At 56.0% G+C, this 22505-nt stretch overlaps 1 protein-coding gene across 5 annotated transcripts in view; it reads right to left on the minus strand.

Annotated features, from left to right (window-relative positions):
• Nucleotides 1–248: 248 nt before the first annotated feature.
• Nucleotides 249–22505, minus strand: part of SH2D3C (SH2 domain containing 3C) — a 30299-nt gene continuing 8042 nt past the window's right edge. For 4 of the 5 annotated variants that reach the window (XM_047069972.1, XM_047069976.1, XM_047069975.1 and 1 more), the window contains 10 exons: nt 17309–17348; nt 10240–10368; nt 8668–9122; nt 7285–7409; nt 5147–5682; nt 4098–4213; nt 3388–3559; nt 2485–2596; nt 1908–2114; nt 249–852 (listed from right to left, as the gene is read on the minus strand). In XM_047069972.1, the coding sequence (XP_046925928.1) occupies nt 677–852; nt 1908–2114; nt 2485–2596; nt 3388–3559; nt 4098–4213; nt 5147–5682; nt 7285–7409; nt 8668–9122; nt 10240–10368; nt 17309–17348 (2068 nt within the window). In that variant the 3' untranslated portion in view covers nt 249–676. Of the gene's footprint in view, nt 853–1907; nt 2115–2484; nt 2597–3387; nt 3560–4097; nt 4214–5146; nt 5683–7284; nt 7410–8667; nt 9123–10239; nt 10369–14087; nt 14761–14889; nt 15060–17308; nt 17349–22505 lie in introns of those variants that run through there. The other variant, XM_047069974.1, reaches the window with a different exon arrangement.

Here is a 22505-nt window from a genome sequence, read left to right on the forward strand (position 1 = left end):
TTTATATTTGGGGCTCGAACCCACGAACCACGAGATCATGACCTGAGGTGAAATCAAGAGCCTGACACTCAACCGAATGAGCCCCCCAGGTGCCCCTGGGACTGGATTTTAGTATTGGCTGTAACTCTGGCTCCTGGTAGAATCTGAAATGTCCCAGGGGCTAAGTATTTACCGTTGAATCACTTTTTCCCCTTTTCATCTGAGAAAAGATGCTTCCTTCCACCCCAGGGCCCCCTGAGAGACAGAAGAAAGAGTCATAAAAGTTTATTATATGAAAGAACGAACATGGCTTCTGTACATCTATTTACAGAACAGACAGACATATTTACAACCAGGTGGAGGCCTTGGTGTCCGGCAGGTGCCCCGAGAAGAGTGAGGAGGTGTGAAGGCTCTCTCCTGGCTCGAGCACAGGGCACCTCAGCAGGAAGGGGAGAAGCAGAAGCTGGAGGGAGGGAGAGGGTTTCGGTTCTTCCTGAAGGGAGACTTGGCAGGCATGTAGCAGGTGGGACGGAGCCCAGGGCCCATGCAGGACCCTGGAAGTGCAACGGAGATCCTGGTTTGGGCCCAGAACATTCTTGGGCTGATCACAGTGTCTCTGGGGTGCTCTGGGGAAAGGTCTGTGCCCCCTCTGTCCCTGTTGCTGCCCGCAGCTGCAGAGGGGAGGGGTCCGTGGGGGTCACAGCTCGCTGGAGCGGACAGCAGGCTCCAGTTTGTGGGACAGGGCAGTGAGGACCTTGTCGAACTTCTCATAGCGCCGGGCCTGGTTGCTGCTGGCGCCCTGGCTGCCCCAGAGGAGGCGCATCTGGAACTCAGTGCTGAACACCTCCAGGAGCTCTGGCCGGGCCTGGAACCCTGCAAGGCAGGGCACAGAGGTCAGGGGACCACCATCCAACTGGGGAAGGCCTGGGGCTCCCGGGCCTTATTCCTAAGGCACCTCCCCCAGCTCCACCAGGAATCGAGCAAGATTTACTGATGAACATGACCACGTGTGCCATGTATAATTTTTAAATCACTAGAAGATAAAAATATTAATGTTAATTTGGGGGCATTTGGGGCGCCTGGGTGGCGCAGTCGGTTAAGCGTCCGACTTCAGCCAGGTCACGATCTTGCGGTCCGTGAGTTCGAGCCCCGCGTCGGGCTCTGGGCTGATGGCTCAGAGCCTGGAGCCTGTTTCCGGTTCTGTGTCTCCCTCTCTCTCTGCCCCTCCCCCGTTCATGCTCTGTCTCTCTCTGTCCCAAAAATAAATAAACGTTGAAAAAAAAAAATTTAATTTGGGGGCATTTTTCTTCTCCTTTTTGTATTTTTCTGTAAGCTCCAAAGTTCTTTCTAAGAAACGAATACATTTTGCGAGTAAGTTTTTGCTAAGTAAAAAAAAAAAAAAAAATTGTTCTCTCTGAAAAAGAAAAAGGCAGGAAAAACAAACACCAAAATATTCTCCCCACTTGCCTCTGGATAACTGTGGGTGATTTTTGTTTTTATTTCCTTTTTGCTCAGCTGTAATTTCCAGTTTATCTACAGTGAAGTTTCATGACTTAAATCATGCCTGAGGCAGTAAAAGATTGCTTTGCAAACAACCTTGTAAAGCAGCCCTGTTAGGATATCTACTTCACAGATGGGAAGACTGAGGCTCAGAGAAAGATACACAGCTTTGGTGCTCTTTGAATCATCTCTATCCCTCCACCCGCACCGGATGCCTTCTGCTAACAGTTGAACTGATAAGTGAGTGAAAAACGGGTAAGAAAAAAAAAAAAAAAAAAAAAGAGGGAGTGGAGCAGGCAAGAGGGATGGAGAAACGCAAGTGGACGTTTGGAGGAAAGGGGAGAGCAAGTCCGGTGGAGGGAGGCCCGGCTGGCAGGACCAGTGACTTTCTCGCCACCCCCGCCCCCGCCATTCGATCGGTGACTCACCTTGCAGCTTGACCTCAGCGTTGGTGTGATACAGGCCTCCGTGGTGTGCCACTGTTCGGGCAGCCTCCAGGTGGGCCAGGATCACCTCCACACCGTGCTCTGTGCTGCCCCAGGGCTCAGGGCCCTCAGCGGGGGCCGAGTCACATTCTAGCAGAGTGATGAGCGGCAGCACATGGGGAAACGTGGTGTTGCTCAGCGGCGGGCCTTCTGCAGGGAGGGAGGCAGGTGCTTAGAGACCTTGGAGGCCCCACCATCCGCTCTGGTCCCAGGTAACAGGTGCAGCAGGGGGAGGGTCTTCCTGGGGTCCCTGACTGAGCCCCCAAGGCTCCCGACTCCCAAGGCAAGCCCCTCCTTGTGGATTCCTCCAGCTGAACCCACTGCAGCCTCGGCACAGCCCAGAGGGCCGAGCCTGGCCCTGGCTGCGGCACACACAGTCGCCAGGTGCAGAAAGTGAGCACAGGGAGAAGAGCCCACACTGAGCTCAGTCAAGCTCTCATCATCCATATTGCGAGGGTCTTTGCCGGCCCAGAGAGGGCTAGAGCCTGTCCAAGGTTACACAGCAAGGCGGGGGAAGTACCTTTGCCCTCGTTGAGGCTCTTGAGAAATGGCTTGAGCTTCTTCTCGTAGAGGATGGCACCCTCTGTGTGTCGCTGCCGAAGGGTCACCCATGTCTGCTCCAGCCGGGCAATCTGGGGAGATCAGACTGTAAGCGACCAGCCAGGAAAGGGGCCTGCACGGGCCACAGGCCACCCTGCTGAGTGGACACCCAGATATGGGATAATAATTATTATCACGGTCACCATTCACGTATCAGGGACAGTGCTGGCTGCGTTTCACAGTCTCTCTTGAAGCCCTTGCAACAACTCATTTTACGGATGAGGGAACTGAGGCTCAGATAGGGAAATGACTTGCCCAAGGTCATTCCAAAATTAAGTGGCAGAGCTGGGAATTGAACCACGGCCTCTAGGACCCTGTTGTTCCTACTGACTCGGCACAGGAGAGCAAGTGTAGAGTGTGGATGAGGTTTGGGCTCTGAAATTAAACAGATCTGCTTCAAATCCCAACTTTTTCAGTCTCTGACTGTGTGACCTCGGGCAAGTACTGCTGTGCCTCCGTTTCTCCAGAAGTAAAATGGGACAATAGAGGCACTTCCTTCACAAGATTGTTTTGAGGAATCAGTGCTTGTAAAGTACTCAGTGTAGCACCTAGCATATATTAAGTGCTTGCTAAATGATAGCCATTTTATATTTATTCTTGAAATTCATTTAATATTTGTCACTCATTTTACAGGTGGGTAAACTGAAGCCCCAAGAAGGGGAAAGACTCGGACTCAGTTCTCACAGTTACCTTTGCACAAATGCTGCCTAAAAGTCACAAAGTTCTTCCTGATTCAATGTACAGTCATCGCAAAGGATCGTATCCCAGGGCTCCTCCAAACAGCGACTGCCTGAAGCCCAGCTCGAGATGCACCCCTCTGTACCTGAGCCATATCCAGGGCGCCCATGACTGCAGCGAAGCTGAACATGTTGCCCATGGTCCCCCGAAGTTCCGCCGCCAGCTGGATGGTCTTGTGCAGAAGCGCTGCCCGCTCCTCGGCGGAGCCCGTGCAGCCCAGGATGTCCACGGCCAGCATGATGGACATGGTGTGGAACCTGTCAGAGCCGCCAGGTCAGAGGGGAGGGGTCCTGTCACTGCTTGTGGTTGGGCGCCGAGGAGCGGAGGGGGCCGAGCCCAAAGTGACAGATTGGAAAGGGTCAATGAGATTGGGGGCGTGGCCAGAGCGAGGGAAAGCAAGCCCAAGGGCTTCTGATTGGTCAGTATAAGTCGGGGGTGGGGCCAGAGGCTTTTGAGCGCCAGGCTGAGGGGCTTGTGATCGATCAGCGGAATTCACCCGGCTGAACAGATTTGGGAAAAAAGAGTAGCTGGAGCTGATGGGCGGGGCCAAGGCTCGTGGAGTGTGATTGGTCAAGAGGGCGCAAAAGATGAAGCCGGAGATAAGAGGACTCAGTCTTTTGGGAAACCAGAATTGCTTGGAGCTGGACCCCGAGAATGGATAGAGGGCGTAGCCAGAATCCATGGGAGCAGGGCTGAGAGACTCTGATTGGCTAACCAGCCAAGCAAAAGGGCCGCGAGGTAGCCCAGGGTTCCCCCCACCCTCCTCGAGTCCTGGAGCGCCGGTGCTTGCCTTACCTTTCCAGCAGGTCTAGTCGTAGCTGCCGGCCATGGGGGAGGGTGAGCAGCTCCATGCCCCAGCGGACTCCCATTAGGGTCTGCATCTCCTTGGTAACGCCCAGTATCCTAGCAACCTGCAAGGACGCCCAGAGGGCTGATTAATTTCCTGTCGCGGCTGGCCCAAGCCATCTGGGAGTCAGAGAGCTTTATCTAGGAGGGCAGCGTGGCTGGGAGGCCGGGTTTGAATTCCAGCTCTAACCCTCTGCCACGGAGCAAATGAACCTCATTTTCACGGAAATGAGGGACAAACGGGAAAATGCCCAGAGGTGTTTGATCTGTGCTAGAGGTGACCAGGATACTCTTATTCCAGAAGGCAAATCTCAGACCCAGGGAGGGAAAGGGCTTGTCCAAGGTCACACACTGGGCCGAGAACCCAGAGATGCTCCCTTCACGCCTAGCCCTCTCCACAGGGCAATATCTCTACCCCCCTTTTCTTGCTTCCTGAGCTCAGAGACCAATGTGGCCTCCAAATGAAGTAATCAGTGCCCCCCCCCAAAAAAAAAAACTTCAGAGGGAGAAACTGAGGTGCAGAGAGAGTCTGGGTCCTTAGATGGTCAAGATTCATTCAAGCAAAGGCCCAGGCATTGACAATTTAGGAGTCTAGGTTATGAGTTTTGCTTATTTTGTCCACTAGGGGGCATGGGGGCTGGTAGTCTTGGCTTCTACATTTTACATTCCCGGGAACAGCCAGGCTGACTCTTAGCAAGCTGAAAAAGTGCCCCAGGGAGCCATACACCGCGAACTTTCCCCACTGCCCAGTTCTAGTGCCAAACTGGAGGAAGCAAGACTATCTTGTTTTTTGTTTAAAAGGAGAAAATGAAGGCGCGGAGAGGTAAAGTGATCAGCCCAGAGTCACACAGCAAGTAAAGGACAGCTGTGAAGCCAGAATCCAGGCCCACTAGCTATACTTGGGGAATTTAGGGGCCAGCTCCTCACCACCCCGACCTCTGTCCCAAAGCCAGAGGACAGAGGTGTTCTCTCTGCCCTGGTGCTCACCCAGCACCTACCAGGCAGTCAACTTTGGTGACGTGCCGGGCCAGCGTCCGGGCATCCACCTCTGCTAGCAGCTCCTTGACCTTGCGCAGGAGGCCCACCTCCAGAGGCCGGTTATCCTTGGGGATCAGTAGGGACTGGAAGGTGGCTGGGTTGAAGGAAGAGGTGGCTTCCACAATGGGGACCGTGAAGGCCCTGCCCCAGTCCCCCTCGGGGGCCCCATTTTCTGACAGTTCCTTTAGCCTCTCCCCGTAGCTCCTGGCCTGCCGGCTGGAGGCCTCAGCCGCTGCCCACTCTCGGCTGCCACGGACAGGAGGCTGGAGCTGGCAGTAATGGCCAGAGTCCGGGTCACTGTAGCTGCTAAGCGACGGTGATGGGGAGGCCTTGCAGAGCGTGTGGGAGGGACTGGCATAAGGGCCCTTGTCCGATTCCCCAGGGGGCTTTGGGGCACTTCCAGGACACAGCTGGGGTTCACTGGAGCGGCGGGTGACAGGGGAGGCAGGCAGCGCTGTGGCAGAGGGAGCTGCAGGGGCGGCGTGGACACGGGTCACTGCGGGGAGATAAAGGGAGAGAACTAGTTACCAGGGCTCCCCATCCAGTGAGGTTCTACCCTCTTCCCAAAGGACAGGCTCCATCCACCCTACAGGGGTGATGCCCCCACCTCCCTGCACCCAGGCCGGGCCCAACAGGCTCCGGCAAACTGACCGGGCCTCTATGAGGCTCTTAAGTCGTCTGGACCCCAGGAATTCACACGCTCCTACCCTAAGGCTGCTGCAGCCTTGGGGAACCACTGAACTACTTGGAGATTTCCATGACTCAGGGATGCTAATGAGCCCTTGCTGGGAGTTCACTGTGTGGAATTATTTCTCAGGGAATTAGCACTAACGATTCATTGAGGACACATGTGCCAGGAGCTGGTGCCATGCTGGCAATACCCTGGTCAGCCACAGCAAAACCACCATCCAAAATTAGAGGTGATGTATATTGAGCTCTTACTCCCTGCAAGATCCTTCTTTGCACATCAGTCCACTTAACCCTAACATCCTGGGAAGCAAGTATTTTCATGATCCTCATTCTACCACGAAAACACTGAGGCTCAGGGAGGTGAATTGATCTGCCTGAGCTCTCCTACCCAGCAAGGGATACGGCTGGGGTTTAAGTCCTCAACCCTGGATGCTTTACACTGCCATGTTGCTTAGAAAATGCCCAATAAATAATCTGTGGCAAGGAATTTTAACTTTTGCCCTCAGGGGAGTTGTTTTGCAGGGAAGTTTGTAGTGATGACAAGTCCACGGGCCTGTGCTTAGGGAGGGATTTGTGACACCCTGTGTAGACCACACTGCACCAGAGCCCCCGCAGGCAAAGGTTCCTTCCAGAACGCCCGCCTCCCTGCACACTTTGCCTGCCACGTGGACAATATGCACTATGGCCCGTGGAAAACACTCGTTTTTTACCTTCAGAAACGAAGTAGTGGCATGTGTCTGCAACAGGAATTTTCTTTATATCAAAAAAAAAAAAAAAGGCACAGTGCTCTGTACTTGCTGCTCAATTTTGCTATGACCCTGAAACTGCTCTAAAAAAATTCAAGCCTATTTAAAAGGAAGAAAGAAAGAAAGAAAGAAAGAAAGAAAGAAAGAAAGAAAGAAAGAAAGAAAGAAAAAGGCACAAGACTAGCCTGTCTGAGCCAGCCATTTGGAAGCAAGGATGCGTTAAGTCCCAGCCAATGCAGGGCCCGGTAGGACACCCTACATGTGAAAGGTGCTTGACCCGTGGGGGCTGAGTATTGCTGTGTAAGCCCACTTCCCAGCATTTGAGGCCAGGTTCAGTAACACAGCGAGCCTTTAACAGGCTTCACTGCATTCTGGAGAATGCACTGGAAACCTCTTCATGCACAGTGCCTAGTGCCCAGTAAGGGCTCAACAAATCACTGCTGAATGAATGAGCCACGGATATGTTTTGTGTGTCAATATCAGTAGTTCTGCTGGCTGGTTTTTAGTGTAAATTCTTACAGGGCATCATTCTCAGCAAAGAGGTAGAAACACACACACTCACACACTGTAACGGAAGTCATCAAAGACGGAGCACACGTGCACATACAAGGTCACTCCCACTAGATCCCCCCCACCTGGCCCTCCCCCTCCAGTGGCCATACCAGTACTGTAGGCGGGGGAGCTGGGACTCTCAGAGATGGGAGACATGGGCGAGTGCAGGTCTGGGATCTGGTCCATGCTGAGGGCACAGTTGCGGATGGATTCCCGGGGGTGGGGCAGTGATGTGCTGTGGAGCAGACACCTTCGTGAGCAGAAAGCCCAGAGGGCAGAGTCCTCAGCTGGCCTTAGGACTGTCACCTCTCCCTCCATCCTAGATTGACTGAACTTCAGAGGCAGAAAAGGCTTGGGGATTGTAGAGTCCAACCCCCCGATTGGCAAATACAAACCCGAAGCCCAGAGGAGGAAGTGTTTGTGCAGTCCACCACCCACACAACTGCTCTCTTCCCGGAGAACCTTGCCCCCACTTGGAGAACTGTCTGGGAAGTAGGCCTAGCAGAGAGGATGGGGAGCCTAAGGGAACTACGCCCCCCAGCCTGGTACCTCCTCACTGCTCCCACACTATGTTCAGAATGCCAGATCCTGGCACAATTACGGTCACTGGTTCTAAACCACAGGCAAAGCGGCTACTGCCCAAAGGGTTTCCAACCAGCAATTTCTTGGCTGATGGCACCCAGCGCAGGCCTAGGGAGATGGGACCCATGCAGGTGCTGGTGGCACAGGACGGCAGGTCTCTTTGCCAAAGGCCGGGGAGGCCATAGGAATTAGGGGTATAGACTTTGGAGTCGCGGACCTGGATTTGAACCTCGGTCTCACCCTTCTCCAGCAAGTGGCTTCGCCTCTCTAAACCTATCTCCTCATCTGTAACGTGGGTGTGTACACAGGAGCCAGCTCCTGTGGACATGGGAGTTGACGAGCCTGGGCACAGAGAGCACTCAGCACAGGGCAGGGTGCACACTGGGGTCTCAGGAATGAGTCGCTGCTGTGGCTTTTCCCGGCCTCGTCTCACGCCGCCCCAGAAGCAACCAGGTGTCACCAAAATGTTGTCGGGACGTCCCATGCCCTGTGCAGTGGTTTGCACACTGCAAAGCCCTCCGCTCTGATGCCCGCCTTACCCTAGGCAGGTGGGTGGGGAGGGGTAGCAGCGGTGGCAGGGACAGGACGGCAGCCAGGGGTCCCCCTAGGCCAGGGGGCTGAGTAGGGGCCCTTTATGGGCAGGAACGTGGTCGTGAGAAAGGAGGAGGGGCAGGGCCCAGAGAGCTCAGCTAGTCATGGCAGAGCTGAGGCTGCAACCGGCACCTGGCTGCCTGCAAACCCTTCGCTCGCCCTTCCTCTTCCTCGCTGCAGGAAGGACACTGAGGCTCCAGGACAATAATTCCGCCCAGTTCAGTGTGGCCGGGCCTTCTGTCCCTCACTAGCACTCTGATGACTGATACCCCGACTTGACAAATGGGGAGACGGAGGCCTAGGGTGGGGTCCTCGCTTACCTGGTGGGGCAGCCATCGCTACGGGTGACCTTGTCGGCGGTGAGCCCGTCAGTCATGGTGACGCTGCGCCGCTTCATGTGGCTGCCCTTGGGGCCCGAGGGGCTGGCGGGGCCAGCAGCCTTGCCACTGCCCTGGCCCAAGCCATAGCAGGCCTCCAGGTAGCGCAGCGGGAAGGTGCGATTGACGGGGCAGTAGATGATGGCCCCGCTCTGTTCGGACACAGCCTTGCGACTGCCCACGTGGTACCGCACGAGGGCGGGCACGTGGTCGAAGCTCTCCTGCTCAAACAGGTACTGGATGTGGGTGTAGCTCTCACCCGCCTTCACCACGACCTTGTTGATCTTGAAGTGCAAGGCCTGGTTGCGCCAGCGGCAGGTGAGGACATAGTCACCCAGGCTGGTGAGTGAGTCCCGGATGAGGAAGTCGCCATTGCGCTGCACCAGGGTCTCTGATACCTGTGGGAGGCAGTGGTCAGGCTGGAGTAGGGCAGGGGCAGGAGAGGGCCAGATCCAGGATCTGGGGGACACAGTGAACAGAGATATCTAAAGTTTGGGAGGGGGGAAGCAGTGACCCAGATTCAAGGGGGCGATGCAGTCACAGGCCCTGGGTCTGGTGCACAGAGGCTCAGGAATGGGAGGAATAACACCCTGGAATGTGTGTTACAGGGACACTGAGTCTGGGGGCACTGGCGGTCACACGATCTGAAACTCAGGTCTCAGACCTGCTCCTTCTTAGGGCCTGAGATGGACAGAGTGAATTCCCAATCCTCATTCCTCCAAGGACCCTGTGTTCTCACATGGCTCTGGGCCTTCATACCCTCCGGCTGCTTTTTCTGCCTGGACCAACCTTCCCACCCTGCCCACCTGATGAACTCTTATCCATCTTTCACTGGCCTCTCTCATCAGTGCCCCCTCCTCAGGGCTCACCCACATTCCCTGCTGGGCACTCCATTCTTGCACTTCCTCCACTGGGCTCTGACTGCCTACCCGTCAGCCCCCACCTCGGACTACCAGCCCTCCGGGGAAGCGACCACCCCTTTTCTCTCTGCATTCTTGGTGCCCAGCACAGGGCCTGGCAGAGTTGATGCTTGACAAAGACTGAGAGCATGGTGAGAGAGGGAATAGGTGACTATCAGCCTGTCTGTGCCTCAGCCCAGAAACTCAACTGTGCCAAAACTGAGAATCCTTGGCATTGACACTCACTAGCCAAATGCACGAGAGGCCAATGTATAGCCCCATAGGAATAACATTTAAAAGTAATAGTAATAACAACATTAATAATAACATGGAGTTTACCGCATATCAGACATCAAGTTTAAGCACTTTAATTCCCACAACAACACTTTAAGGTAGCTACAATCATTATTCTCCATCTCTTAGATGAAGAAACAGGCTCAGAGAGGTGAAGTGACTTGTACAAGGTCACACAGTCAGTAAATGACAGAGCTAGACCTCGTTGCCATCCACTCAGATTGAATCTACCAAGCAATGGGTCAGAGCCTATCTGGGCAGGGCTGGCCAAGGTGGTGGATGGAAGCATCTAGGGCTGAAGTCCCACCCAGGGTCCACTCACCTCACGGGGGATGCGGCCATGGTACCAGGCATGGCTGCGGAGATCTGTGCTGCTGAGTTTGAGTTCCTCCTCCAACTCCTTGTGCAGTTTCTCGGGTGAGGAGTCCAGGATGTACTTCTCCTTGGAGAACTGGGCAGGAGACAGCAAAGAGTTGGCTTCCAGTCTGAAGCCCCCTTCCTTCTTCTCTGCCACCCCCTCCCCACCCCAGGTGAGCTGCTTTCATCCTTGGACCCTGGGAAGACTTAGGCACAGGTGCCAGAAAGGTCCTCACCCGTGAGTCCCTAGACCAGCAGGAATAAGGAAATCTCAATCAGTCCTACTATGTTCCAGACCCTGTGCTATGTGCCAGGAGTAAATGAGGCAATAAACAAACCAGTCCCTGCCCTCAAGGAAGCTCCTAGTCTAGGAGGGGAAGCAAAAGCGACATGAACATTTGAGCAGAATAAGGTCAGCACCACCGTACTGGACAGCGGCAAAGACCCGAGCGGCTTTTAGGAGGCAGAAGATAAAGTGTAGGCGAGGTAGAGTGGTCCAGGAAGCCTTCCTGGAGGGCGTGGAAACAACAAAACACTCATTCTGCACCAAAAACACCGAACAGATCTTGCCTTGGGAGAGGGAGGATTTCTACAGGTGGATCTGGGAGGTAAGGCAGCAGGTACGCAGGAAAAGGCATGGACAAAAACTTAGGGCTGGGTGGACGAGGATACATTCTGGGATGCTGAATTATACAGTGGAAGGCTGGAGGAGGCAGCTATAAACAGGGAAGCAGAGGCCCCCACACAGACATCTCTGCTGTCCTTTACAATTCCCAAAGCCCTTTCTACCTTGCCGTCTCAAGCAATCCTGGCCAGATGGGGAAACTGTGGCCAAGCAGAGAAGCCAAAGGGCACTCAGTGGAGTTAATGCCCAGGACTACCCCCCTCCCACCTGCCAAAGAGAGAGACTCCTGGTTTCCTGGTTACTGTGGCCCAGGGTTGAATACCTAAGAGCAGAGGGAGGGGAGTTCCTGCCGCCAGGTGCACCCCCACCATGAAGCCCTGCCCAGTCCTGGCTGTGCCATGTGAGTTCTCTGGGCCTCAGTTTCCTCCTCTGCAAAATGGGCTTAATGACAGAACCTGCCTCATTGGATTCCAAGGATGAAAGGAGATAATACTCCAGAGGACCCATAGATGTCCTTGTCACTGTGAGGACATGTGAAATTACTTTCTCTCCCTTCCCCCAACTCCAGGCCCCAAAGATGACTGCTCTAGGATAGGTAGACTGACCCTGAACTGGCCAGGACAGATGAAAGGGACACTAGAGGGCCTGGCTTCGGTCCAGGTGACAGTCTTTCCCCAGGACCCCCTACTCACTGGGTCCAAGGGTCCTCCAGTCCACTCCCTGCCTTTTAAGACTTCTCAAAGATCTCAGAGCCTAACTCTGCAGCTCCATTCCCCACCCTTCTGCTCCCACACTGCCTCAGTTTATCCCAACCCACACTGCTCCCAAGACACTCTAATTCCCAGCTTCAGCGATATCTAGAGTCTCTGACTTCATTATTTCAACAATGATTAAGCCCCCATTCTGGGACAGGTCCCGTGCTAGGGGCTGAGGCCCCAAGGTCATCAGGACGGGTGACTTCTGCCTTAGAGGAGCCATGCAATTCCAGGTTTTCTGAATGTTTAGAGATGCACAGAGAGCTCTGGGAGCTAAGAGAGTCCCTCCTCATCTAGTCAGGGAGTAGACTCCCTAAAGAGGTGATGTTTCCACGGAGGCCTGCAGAAGGACTGGATGAGCCCAGCAAAAGCATCAAGGCAGGGTGCAGACAGGCAGACAGGCAGACAGGTGGGCAGAGAAGAGCTTCTGGGAAGAAAGTGGCAGAGCCAAGGTCCTGGGGTGGGGGAAAGTTTCAAAGGGTCAAGAATGATGGGGGCAGGTGGGGCAGGGCTGTCAGGCTGCCGTGGGGGGCTGGAGGCCACAGAGGGCTTTTCAAGATTCAGTCTGCTGTGTGGAAAGTGGCTTAGTGCTTTCCAGGCAAAGGCAGGGGAGGGTGGGGCACAAGGGTGGGGACTGGGGAAAGGGTGTTTGTTTATGTAGCCTTTGACCGGGTATGGGGAAAGAGGGTGGAGGGGTCAGAGAGGATTTGAGATGGGGATCCTGGGAGGACAATGAGATACTCTCCAAGGTGAGAAAGGCAGGAGCAGGAGCAGCTTAGTGATGGGCACATGAAAACCTGGGCATTGAGAAGTGTGTAGGGCTCTGGGACAGATGGTGGGGGTCAGTGATGGTACAGGTGCTCAGGAAAAGACAGGTTCTGGGGATGGGAATTCTGTACATCCTCCTCCACCCCGGGTAGAAACTGATACCCCCAAAGGGCAGTTAGGCCAAGCACTGAACTGGGGTGGGGGTCCCCTCAGATACCTACGCTTCTGTATGGAGTTCCCTATTCTTTGGGGTCCTTGGTCTCCCTCCTTACATCACCCCACACCCTGGGGAGGGAAGACTGCGAGTCACAGGGGAGAGGACAACAGTACCCCAGCCTTCTGGAGTTCTCCTTGATAAAAAGCATGTAACTGAGAACTCACCCCAGTTCCGCAACTGGAGCAAGACGGACATGGGGCAACGAAGGGGAGCGGGTTGTGTGGTAAAGAACCTGGCCACCAGACTCTGCCCGCCACTGTGTGACCTTGCGCTAGTCATTTTCCCTCTCTGAGCCTGAGTAGCCTCATCTGTAAAGGGGGTGGGGGTGGGGTACTGGGATCCACTTTTTCAATGGTCACGGAAAGAATCTGGGGTAACCAACTTTGTCCTCCCACATACTGAGGGTGGGGAGCCCTCGGGTCCTTGTGCCCTCCTCCTCACTCTCGACTTGGGGGTCCCCAGCTCCCAAAACTGGGGGTGGGGGGCGGGGGGGGCGTTGCGGGCTGGGGCGCGAATGCAGCATCCTTGAGCTCGGCGCACCCCTATTGGCCAGAGATGATCTCACCGCCTCCCCGCCTGCGCGCGCCTCATTGGCCAGTGCGGGGATGCTGCGCTCCGCCGCCGGCGGGGCCGTCATTCAGGCGGGCTCGGAGCGTGTGTGTGAGCCTCGCGGAGCGCAGAGGTGACGCGCCCGCCGTCCCCCAGGGGTCTCCGGAGGCAAAAGCGCAGAGACCCTCGGTCAGGGTCTTGACCCCTAAACCCCAGCCCGAGCCCAGCAAGCCCCCCCTCCAGCTTCCTACGGTCTGGCAACCCCAAGCAAGGCCATCCCCAGATGATGCTCCGCAGAGAGGCGGGGTCCGGGTCCTCCCCTCCACCCCCTTCCGTTTAACCCTTTCACCGCCGCGGCGCGGTCCCGCACCGCCCGGCCGGCTGGGCTGGGAGCCCCGCGCCCCGAGCCCGCCCTAGTCCACCTAGAGGGCGGGAGGGTGGCGGGCTCCCTGGCCCCAGCCCCGGCACCCGCAGCATCCCTTCAGCTTCGCGCCCCTCACTCAGCCTTCGGACCCCAGCCCAGAGCCCCCGGTACAATGGGGAGCCAGCCTGCCCCGGTCAGCCGCAGGGGCCGGAGCGCTCGCTGGAGGACCGGCAGGACGCCGGGGGACCGCAGCTCCCGGTACCCAGTGCCCCAGCTCAGCTCCTCCTGAGAAGGCAGGACCCGAACGACAGTCCCGCAGCCCCGAGTCCCGGGAGCGGCAGCCCGGACCCTCACCCTGCGGAGCGACTGGGCGCCCAGAGGTGAGGCTGGGGCGACCCCGCCCCCTCCCGCAGCCCCGGCCCCGCCAGACCCTGCGAGGCGCCCCCGGGCTGAGGCTCGCGGTCCCCGGGGCCCGGGGCGGAGCGGCCGGGGTCCCAGCCCGGAGCGCCTGGCGGGGACCGAGCCGCCCCCTCACCTGCACCTGCACGAAGGAGCCGCGGTAGAAGCAGCAGGCGGCGGCCGACAGGGCGCTCCACAGGCTGCACCGCTCGGTCATGGTGGGGCCGGGCGTCCGGGGCCGGGCCGGTGCGGGGGGCGGCGGCCGGCGGGGCAGGGGCGCGGGGACCGACCGGGCTGGGCACCGGCTGCGCGTGCCTCTCGGCGGCGCGATTACCTCATCGCCTTGGCGGGGGAGGAGCGGGGAGGCGGGGCGGGGAGACCCCACCCTCCGGCCGGCCAGGGGAGGGGAGGGGGCCATTGTTCCTCCCTCCGCCCGCCCCCCGCTCCCCGCCCCTCGCCCCGCGCGCTCCAGCCCCGCAGGGCTGCCTGGAGTCGGGGGATGCGGAGCAGAGGACCAGCCTAGGGGGGCGGCCACGGAGGGGCAGCGGGATGGGGTGGGGATGCCTGGGCTCGGGAGGGGGTGGGGGGTCCTGCCTCCCCTACGCGCCGTACCCTGTACCGTTCGCTGACCCGGGGCGGGCAAAGACTTTGAATTAAATCGTATCCAAAGCCGGAAACAAACCCCTGTACGCGTTTGACCAAATCCTTTGTGGCCTCGGGGAAACCTCCCAGAGCCCAGGATTTCTCCCCTCTGACTCGGAATCAGGGACTCTGCTGAGAATTATCACCGGATGCTGATCTGACAGACTCTGGGGGTGCAGAGAGCCAGTAAGGCTCAATGCTTAGGGCACCAACCTGGGTTCACCTAGCAGTGCCCCCACCTCCACCCCACCATCCCCTCCTCTTGGAGCCCAGGTTCACTCATCTGGAAAACATACCTGTGCTGACCTCGTACAACCCTTCTGAGCCTCGGCTGAGTTGATGCACGTTAAGTTGCCAGGCATGAAGTAAGTGCTCAGTAAATGCATGCTACTATTTTCAAGCTTATTGCTGGGGCTTTTTGTGCTGCGATTAAAGAGAGTCATCGCCGACTCTGCATCAGTCAGGCCTAAGGTACAAATCCTTGTGACAGGCTGTGTGACATTAGGGATGTGAGTCCACCTCGCCGGGCTTCAGTTGTTTGATTCTTTTCTGCAAACACATCTGAAGCTCTGAGCAGGGAGCTTGGAGTTTTATGGTCTTGGAACTTGGGAACCCTTGCTTTAGAATCAAAGTATTCACATCAGGGTCTGAGAACCCTGGAGTTCCTTAAGCTGGTGCCTCGGGGCAGGAACGGACTTTTGGTAACTGGCTATTGATTTTACCACCGTCTGAGGCTTGAAGCTAAACCTAATGTTCTTTTGACCGCACCCGTTAGAGAACCGTTTAATCAGTTCCAGCCAGCAGGTATTATTTCTTTTATAATATTTTAAAATACATTTTTTTAGCCCCATACACTAAAGGAAAAATACAAAGTTAATAATCCTCACAGGGATCTTACTACCACCAGTGATGGGGATCTCACCACCTTGCCAGGTGACTGAGAATTGTGGGCTGCTGAAATGTGTGCCCTGTGGGTCCTACCCACTGGCTTTGGTGCCAGTTCTCCCTAAGGCCTCTGTCCCTCTGCGGTGCAAGGGCTCTAGATAAGGAGCCAGGGCGAGATTCCCAGAGCAGCTACAGTTCAACTTGCTGCAGCCCGGGGCTGCACTTTCTGGGCTCACCCAGCTTGCCTTCTGACCCTTGCCCACACTCTTGCCTCTGCTTGGATCACTCAAGTGCCTATCTCTGCTTATCTTTGCTCCTTCTCAGCTTTTCCTCTGGGGACAGGATTGTGGTGAACATTCCTGGTCAACCCCAATGGCTTGGCTTCAACGCTTCCTCCTCCAGAAAGCCTTCCTCGATCTCCCGCTCCCCACCTCCCAAGCTCCCCTACGTCCTGAGCTCCAATAGCTTCCTTCGCTAGTCACGAACACAGAGTTTTATAGGCAACATCTCAGATGATGGAATGTTCCTGAGGTCAGGAGCCAGGCCAGCCTGCTCTATTCCAGGCCCAGCAACCCTACTTACGGGGATGGACTCATTGAGCCCACAGCGATCCTAGGTGGGAGGAGCCTCTGCTACCACATAGGTGAACACTGAGGCTCAGAGAGGTGACCCACATACCCAAAGTCATGTAGCAAGTAAGTGGCAGATCTGGGACTAAAATTTGGGTCTGCTGGATTACAAAACAAAAGCCCAAACCACTCTGTATGATTTTGTCCTGGTCCCCATGTGGACCAGGAACCCTTTGAACACAAGACCTGGACCTCCTGCCTCTGCTGTACGCTCCGTACTCAGCAGGCAGCCCGGCCCAGCGCGGGTGCTCCCGGAGGCGGATGGCCAAGGACTTTGTCCGTGGCCTTGGCATCAGATAAAATTGGATAGCAGGGGCGCCTGGGTGGCTCAGTCGGTTAAGCATCCTGCTTCGGCTCAGGTCACGATCTCACGGTTCGTGAGTTCGAGCCTCGCGTCAGGCTCTGTGCCGACAGCTCAGAGCCTGGAGCCTGCTTCGGATTCTGTGCCTCCCTCTCTGTCTGCTCCTCCCTCGCTCAGTCTCTGCCTCTCAAATTTGAACTGCAATCTCAGTTCTGCCCCGTGGTAGCGGTGTGTGGCTGTGGGCAAAATCACTGTGCCTCTCTGGGCCCCAAGTTTCCCAAGCGTAGATGGGTACACAGGAAGACCTTCCCTGCCCAGCGATGAGGGAAGAAGTCAAAGACCTCCTTCACGTACAGAGCTCATAACTGTCTCCCTTCCGGTGCTGGCAGCCAGCACAGGGCTCTGCACACAGTAGGCACCCAAGACGTAAAGTTACTCTCGTTATCATCATCGTCTCAAAACTGCATTCTCAACATTCCCAGCGCCCGGGACAAATTAAGTGTGTGGCAAACATGAGCTGCATCCATGATCTGTGATGAAAACTGAGGCACCTTTTCTTGCTCCCACCTCTCAACATCAGCACATGCTCAGAGACCGCGTGGGATTGGGGCTCCGCGGTCTGTGTAGGGAGACATCCTCCGGGCCCTGTCCAGCTGGCAGGTGGGTGGGGTCTGGTGGTAACAAACAGTGGGGTGTCCTGTGTTTGGGGCTGGGAGACAATGGCATGGGAAGAAGGTCCTCGGGAGTGAAACCAGAGCCCAAGCTCCGCACCGACCCCGGGACCCTCTCCTCCTGGGAACAGGCAGTGAGGTCCCGCTCCCAACAAGGCTCAGAAAAGAACTCTGCCCTTCATGGAACAGGCTCTGAGCTGTCCAGTGTCCCCTGCCCAGCCCCTCTTACCTTCACGTAGTCCCCGCCAGCCTCTGGTTCTCCAGCAGCCCTGGAAGGAGAGAAGAGAGCTGAGTGTGCCCAGCCCTACCTGGATCCCCAGCTCACCTGCCTGGTGCCAGCATCTGGCCCTCAAGGCCCCAGAGGGCTAATCCTGAAGCCAGGAGGGGGGCATTGCGGCTGACAGCGCTCACTCTCCAGCTGTGCGACCCCACACAAATCCCCTTACCTCTCTGGGGCAGTGGTGGGCTGGGGAGGGGGGGTTCCTACCTGAGAACTGGGGATAATGGCAGCCTCTGCCTCCCTGGGTTGTCACCAGGACTCCAGGAGCTGATAAACGTTCCATACTTCCCAGATCACTGTCTTCACCCAGCTTCGGAGCATCCAAGTGTTCTCATCCCTCTCCACTCCAAATGCTGGTGGCCCCAGGCTGGGGCTCAGCCTCCTCTCCCCCCACCAAGACCCTGCACTCTCTTCCTGTGCAGAGTGGCCGGCTCAGCAACACAATGTGGTGCTGTTGCTGGTGACTGTTGGCTGTGGAATGGATCCCCCAGCCTTCAGGGTGGCTGGGATGGGACCTGGAGAGGCCAGAGGCCAGGAGTGGCTAGCTCTCCCAGGTGCCAGACAGATACTAACCTTCCTTGTAGGGGACGCTGTGAGCCACCTCCCCCGGGTCCTTGACCTTAAATGCCATCTCTTCTCTGATGCAGCCTGGAACTGCCCCTTTAACACCAGCCTCACAAACCCACCTGTCTCCTTAGCGTGGCCCCTTGGATGTCTGAAGTCATCTTGGACTTGTCTTATCCAAAGCAGGACTGTTGCTACCCGCCCCCTGCGGCCACACCCCTGCTCCCCACATCCGTTTCCCATCTCAGTTGATGTCAGCTGCACCCTTGTTGCTTTGTTTGGCAAGAAAAAATCTGCAGTCATCTGTGCGTCTTCTTCCACTCACACCCCACACCCAACCCGTCAGGAAATCCTGCGACTCTGCCTTCAAAATAGATCCTGACCACTTCTCTCCAAGGGGCAACGCTCGCTTCATCCAGGAGCCCCGGGTCCTCTGTGGAGCCCACGGCAGCCTTCTCGCTGGCTCTCTGTCTGTTCTCACAGGCTCTCAGCTTCCCCCCCACCCCCAGTGGCACTCAGGTGAAAACCTAAGCCGGTCACAGGTGCACACAGCACCCCCACCCGCCCTGGGCTCCCTCCTCTCATGGAACAAGATGTAAACACCTCTCTGTGACTTGCAAATGGCTGGGCATGTCATTTTTCACCCAAACCAGAACTTTTCTTCCCTTGTGAGGGTAAAGAGGTGCCCTCATTATGCCAGAAAAAAACAGCCACAGGGGCGCCGGGGTGGCTCAGTCGGTTGAGCGTCTGGCTTCGGCTCAGGTCACGATCTAGCAGTGTGTGAGTTCGAGGCCCGCATCGGGCTCTGTGCCGACAGCTCAGAGCCTGGAGCCTGCTTTGGGTTCTGTGTCTCCCTCTCTGGCCCTTCCTCACTCACGCTCTGTCTCAGTCTCTCTGTCTCTCTCCAAAATGAATAGACATTAAATTTTTTTTTTTTTAAACTAGCATAAAGCAGGTCATACGTTCCCCAACCTACAAGGCCTTGTGTAGCCTGGAGGCCCCCAACCACCCACCTTGCTGACCCCCAACCTGCCTCCCTCATTTATTCTGTCCCTCATTCCGCCCCAGCCACATTGGCTCACTCTTGCTACCAGGAGCATATTCCCTCTGCCTGGAATGCCCTTCCTCCGGATCTCCATGCAGCTTGCCCCTCCCCCTCGTTTATTTAGGACTCTGTTTAACACGCCTCCTCAGAGAAGCCTTCCCGGACCACCCTCCCTGGTCCTTCACTCCCTGTCCTCAACCCTGCTTTATCTTCCTCAGCCTCTGCCTGCAATGATCATTTTACATCTATTTGTGGCCCGTTAATTACCCGACACCTTCATGAGGGCACTGACTTTGCCTCGTTCGTGGCGAAGCTCCCAGCACAGTGCCTGGCGTGTAAATGTAATAAATTTAATAAAATACATTTAATTTAAGACAACACACAAAATCTGAGCTTAAAATATCATGGGTAAGGTGTGCATTCCCAGGGCAGAAATCCACACAGGGTTCCCCCCCCTGCTCCTGAGGCCACAGGGCTCCTCGGTGACAGGTTGTATGACAGGCCTCCCTCTTCTGACATTCCAGCATCCCCACTGCTAACCTTCCCTCTTGCAGAGTCCTTCCTGACTTAAAAACATAGTCTCTCGGGGCGCCTGGGGGGCTCAGTCGTTTAAGCGTCCAAATCTTGGTTTCGGCTCAGGTCGTGGTCTCACGGTTGACGAGTTTGAGTCCCGTGTCGTACTCTGCACTGACAGTATGGAGCCTGCTTAAGAGTCTGTCTCTCCCTCTCTCTCTGCCCCTCCCCTGCTTGTTCTCTCTCTCTCTCTCTCTCTCTCTCAAAATAAATAAACTTCAAAACAAAACAAAAAACATAGCCTCTCAAGCTGCACCCCAGCCACAGCCACAGCCGTTTTCCAAAGCCAATTTGGTTCCCTCCGTCCAGCAGCTGTGGGAGCCAGCTGGAGTGGGGACCCCTCCTCCCCGCTCACCTCTGCCAGCTTTTCCCGGGTGAGGTGTCCCATCCCAGAGTTTCCGGCTATTCAGTCCCGGAAATCCGCTCGCTGCTGGGAAAAGATTGGACAGGACACTGGGATCGCCCCAGTGCTTCCTCCCTCCTTCCTGTCTACTTCCCCTTGGGCTCTGGCGAGGGAGGAGAGCCTTGGAGAAGGGGGTGCCTGCACCAAGGATCAAGTGGACTGGGGGGTCCGAGCCAACAGGGGAGCTCAGGGCAGAGGCCGAGACCCAAGAAGCTGGGCCACACTCAGTCCCCATCACCTCACCCTGCCCCTCTACAAGACTCTAGGGTTTCCCAAACGTAACGTCTGCCTCCGATCCACTGCCATCACCCGCCTGGACTGCGGCCACCACCTCAGCACTGGCCTCCCTGCCTCTGTGTCTTCTGTGACTTGTTCTCACTCCAGCAACCAGCGCATTCCCGTTAAAGTGGAAGTCAGATCTTGGGATTTCCTGTGCTTCAACCCGCAGGAGTGGCCCCCCAGTGTCACTCAGAGTAAGGGCCAAAGTCCTCCTAACAGTCTTATAGAGTGGGTCCTCACCACCTCCCCATCCCATGTCCTAACCTGCTCCCCTCACTCATGCTGCTGCAGCCATGCTGGGCTTCTTGCTGGATTTTGTCCCCACCTCAGGGTCTTTGCACTTTCTTTTTAAAAATGTTTTAAATGTATTTATTTACTTTTGAGATGGGGGGAGGGGCAGAGAGAGAGGGAGAGAGAATCCCAAGCAGGCTCTGCCCTGTCAGCACAGAGCCAGATGCGCGGGGCTTAACCGAGCCACCCAGGCACCCCAGGGCCTTTGCACTTTCTGTCCCTCCTCTGCTGGAATACTTTCCCTCCCGATACCACTGAGCTCTCTCGCTGCCCTCCATCAGATCTTTACTAAAATGTCCCCTTCCCAGTGAGGCCTTCCCTTGCCACCCATCTGAAAGTGTGACCCACTCCACATTCCCTACCTCCCTTCCCTGGTTAGTTTTTGTCTGTGGGACTTCATGTGACCTGCCATGCATCGTCTATCTTCTCTTACTAGAACATAAGCTCCACAAGGACAGGGCTTGGGATCTGCTTAGAACAGTGCCAGGCACCCCATAAAGATTTTTTGGAGTGAACGAATGTCACACAGCATCTCCATGCAACCCTGGGCACAAAGTCTGGTTCTCATGGCTCAGTTCTCTGTGACTGGCACGGTCAGCCATCCCTCCTCTCTCCTCCTTGCTCTCCAGCCTGCCTGCACTTCCTCCAAAGACCTCTGCCTCCTCCAGCCTCAGGGCCTTTGCACAGGATGTTCCCTCTGCTTGGAACGTCCTCTCTCCCTTAGGCCAGAGAAATTTCTACTTGGTTTTCAGATCTCAGTTTGCTTGGAGATTTCTAGAACATTCTCCCTCCCATTGTTATGATCAAATTCAGGAATCAAAGCTTCCATTTTCAAAAACTCAGCTCCGTTAATTAATTTTTTTTTTTTATTTTATGGACTTAAAAAGGCACTTCCTCTCTAATATTTGTGGTGAAATCAATTAATAAATAATACTGACAATTGAGCTAAATCAGTCCCATTAATCAGCCACATTAATTATTCAAATAACCAGCCCTTTTAATTGCCTGTATTAACTGATTTGTTCTGATAACTGATACCGCTTATTGCATACATTAGCTTAATTAATTGGACTAATGAGCAGTTATTAGAGCCCATGATCCTTTAGTTCCCCAACACGGGTCCAGATCTGAGCTCTACCTTCAGGGCCTCCGACCCGGCCCAGGAGAAAGGGCAAGGCTCCCGAGGGATCCTGGAGGAGGGGCAGTAGATACCAGCTGCAGTCCCCTTCCACCCTGGCCCTCCCTTGCCATGGGCAGCCTTGCCCTCTGCAGACAGGCCTGTGGCCCATCTACCCTCTCTCTGACCCCCAGTTGGCTCCCTTGGACCTCCAGGCCTGGCCACGTGGCCTCAAGTGGACACTTCCCCGACCTCTGCCTCCTGCTTCTCTGCTTTCCCCCGCCTTCACCTCTCTGATGTCCAAGGGCCTCTCCTGGAAAAAGGACAAAACTGTCTTCCCGGAGAGGCCACGAGGATCCTGAGAAGGAAGGGTGCAGAGTTCCCAGACCCTCCTCGTGTGCCTCCTCGTGCTGCCCAAGCTCCCAGCCATGGAGATCTCCCATCCTGCCCCTCCTGAGGCCTGAGATTCTTTCCACCCTTTGCTCCAATCGTCACTCACCCCGGCAGAGAAGCAACACTGCTCTGTGCTCCTTAGGTTTTTATTTGTTTTTTTTTTTTTAAGTAGGCTTCACAGTGCAGAGCCCAACGTGGGGCTTGAACTCATGACCCTGAGATCAAGACCTAAGCTGAGATCAAGAGTTGGACACTTAACCGACTGAGCCACCCAGGCGCAGGGACAGAAATCCCTGCCTTTCCCTGCCTACCCTGCTATGGGGCCTTTGGGGTTCTCTGCCAGGAAGGCTGTTGGCTTTAGCCCCTGCCCTGCCCTGCCCTGCCCTGCCTCCTGTAAGATGGGCCACCACTGTCCTGAAGGCATCCCCGCTCCTTCTCCACCATTCTGTGCCCTCAGTCTTCTGGACAGCGGTGAGCTTGC

Source organism: Lynx rufus, unplaced genomic scaffold (genome assembly GCF_022079265.1).
Source record: "Lynx rufus isolate CCGP_SWC_20201006 ecotype Redwood Valley unplaced genomic scaffold, mLynRuf1.p SCAF_10, whole genome shotgun sequence".
Lineage (NCBI taxonomy): Eukaryota > Metazoa > Chordata > Mammalia > Carnivora > Felidae > Lynx > Lynx rufus.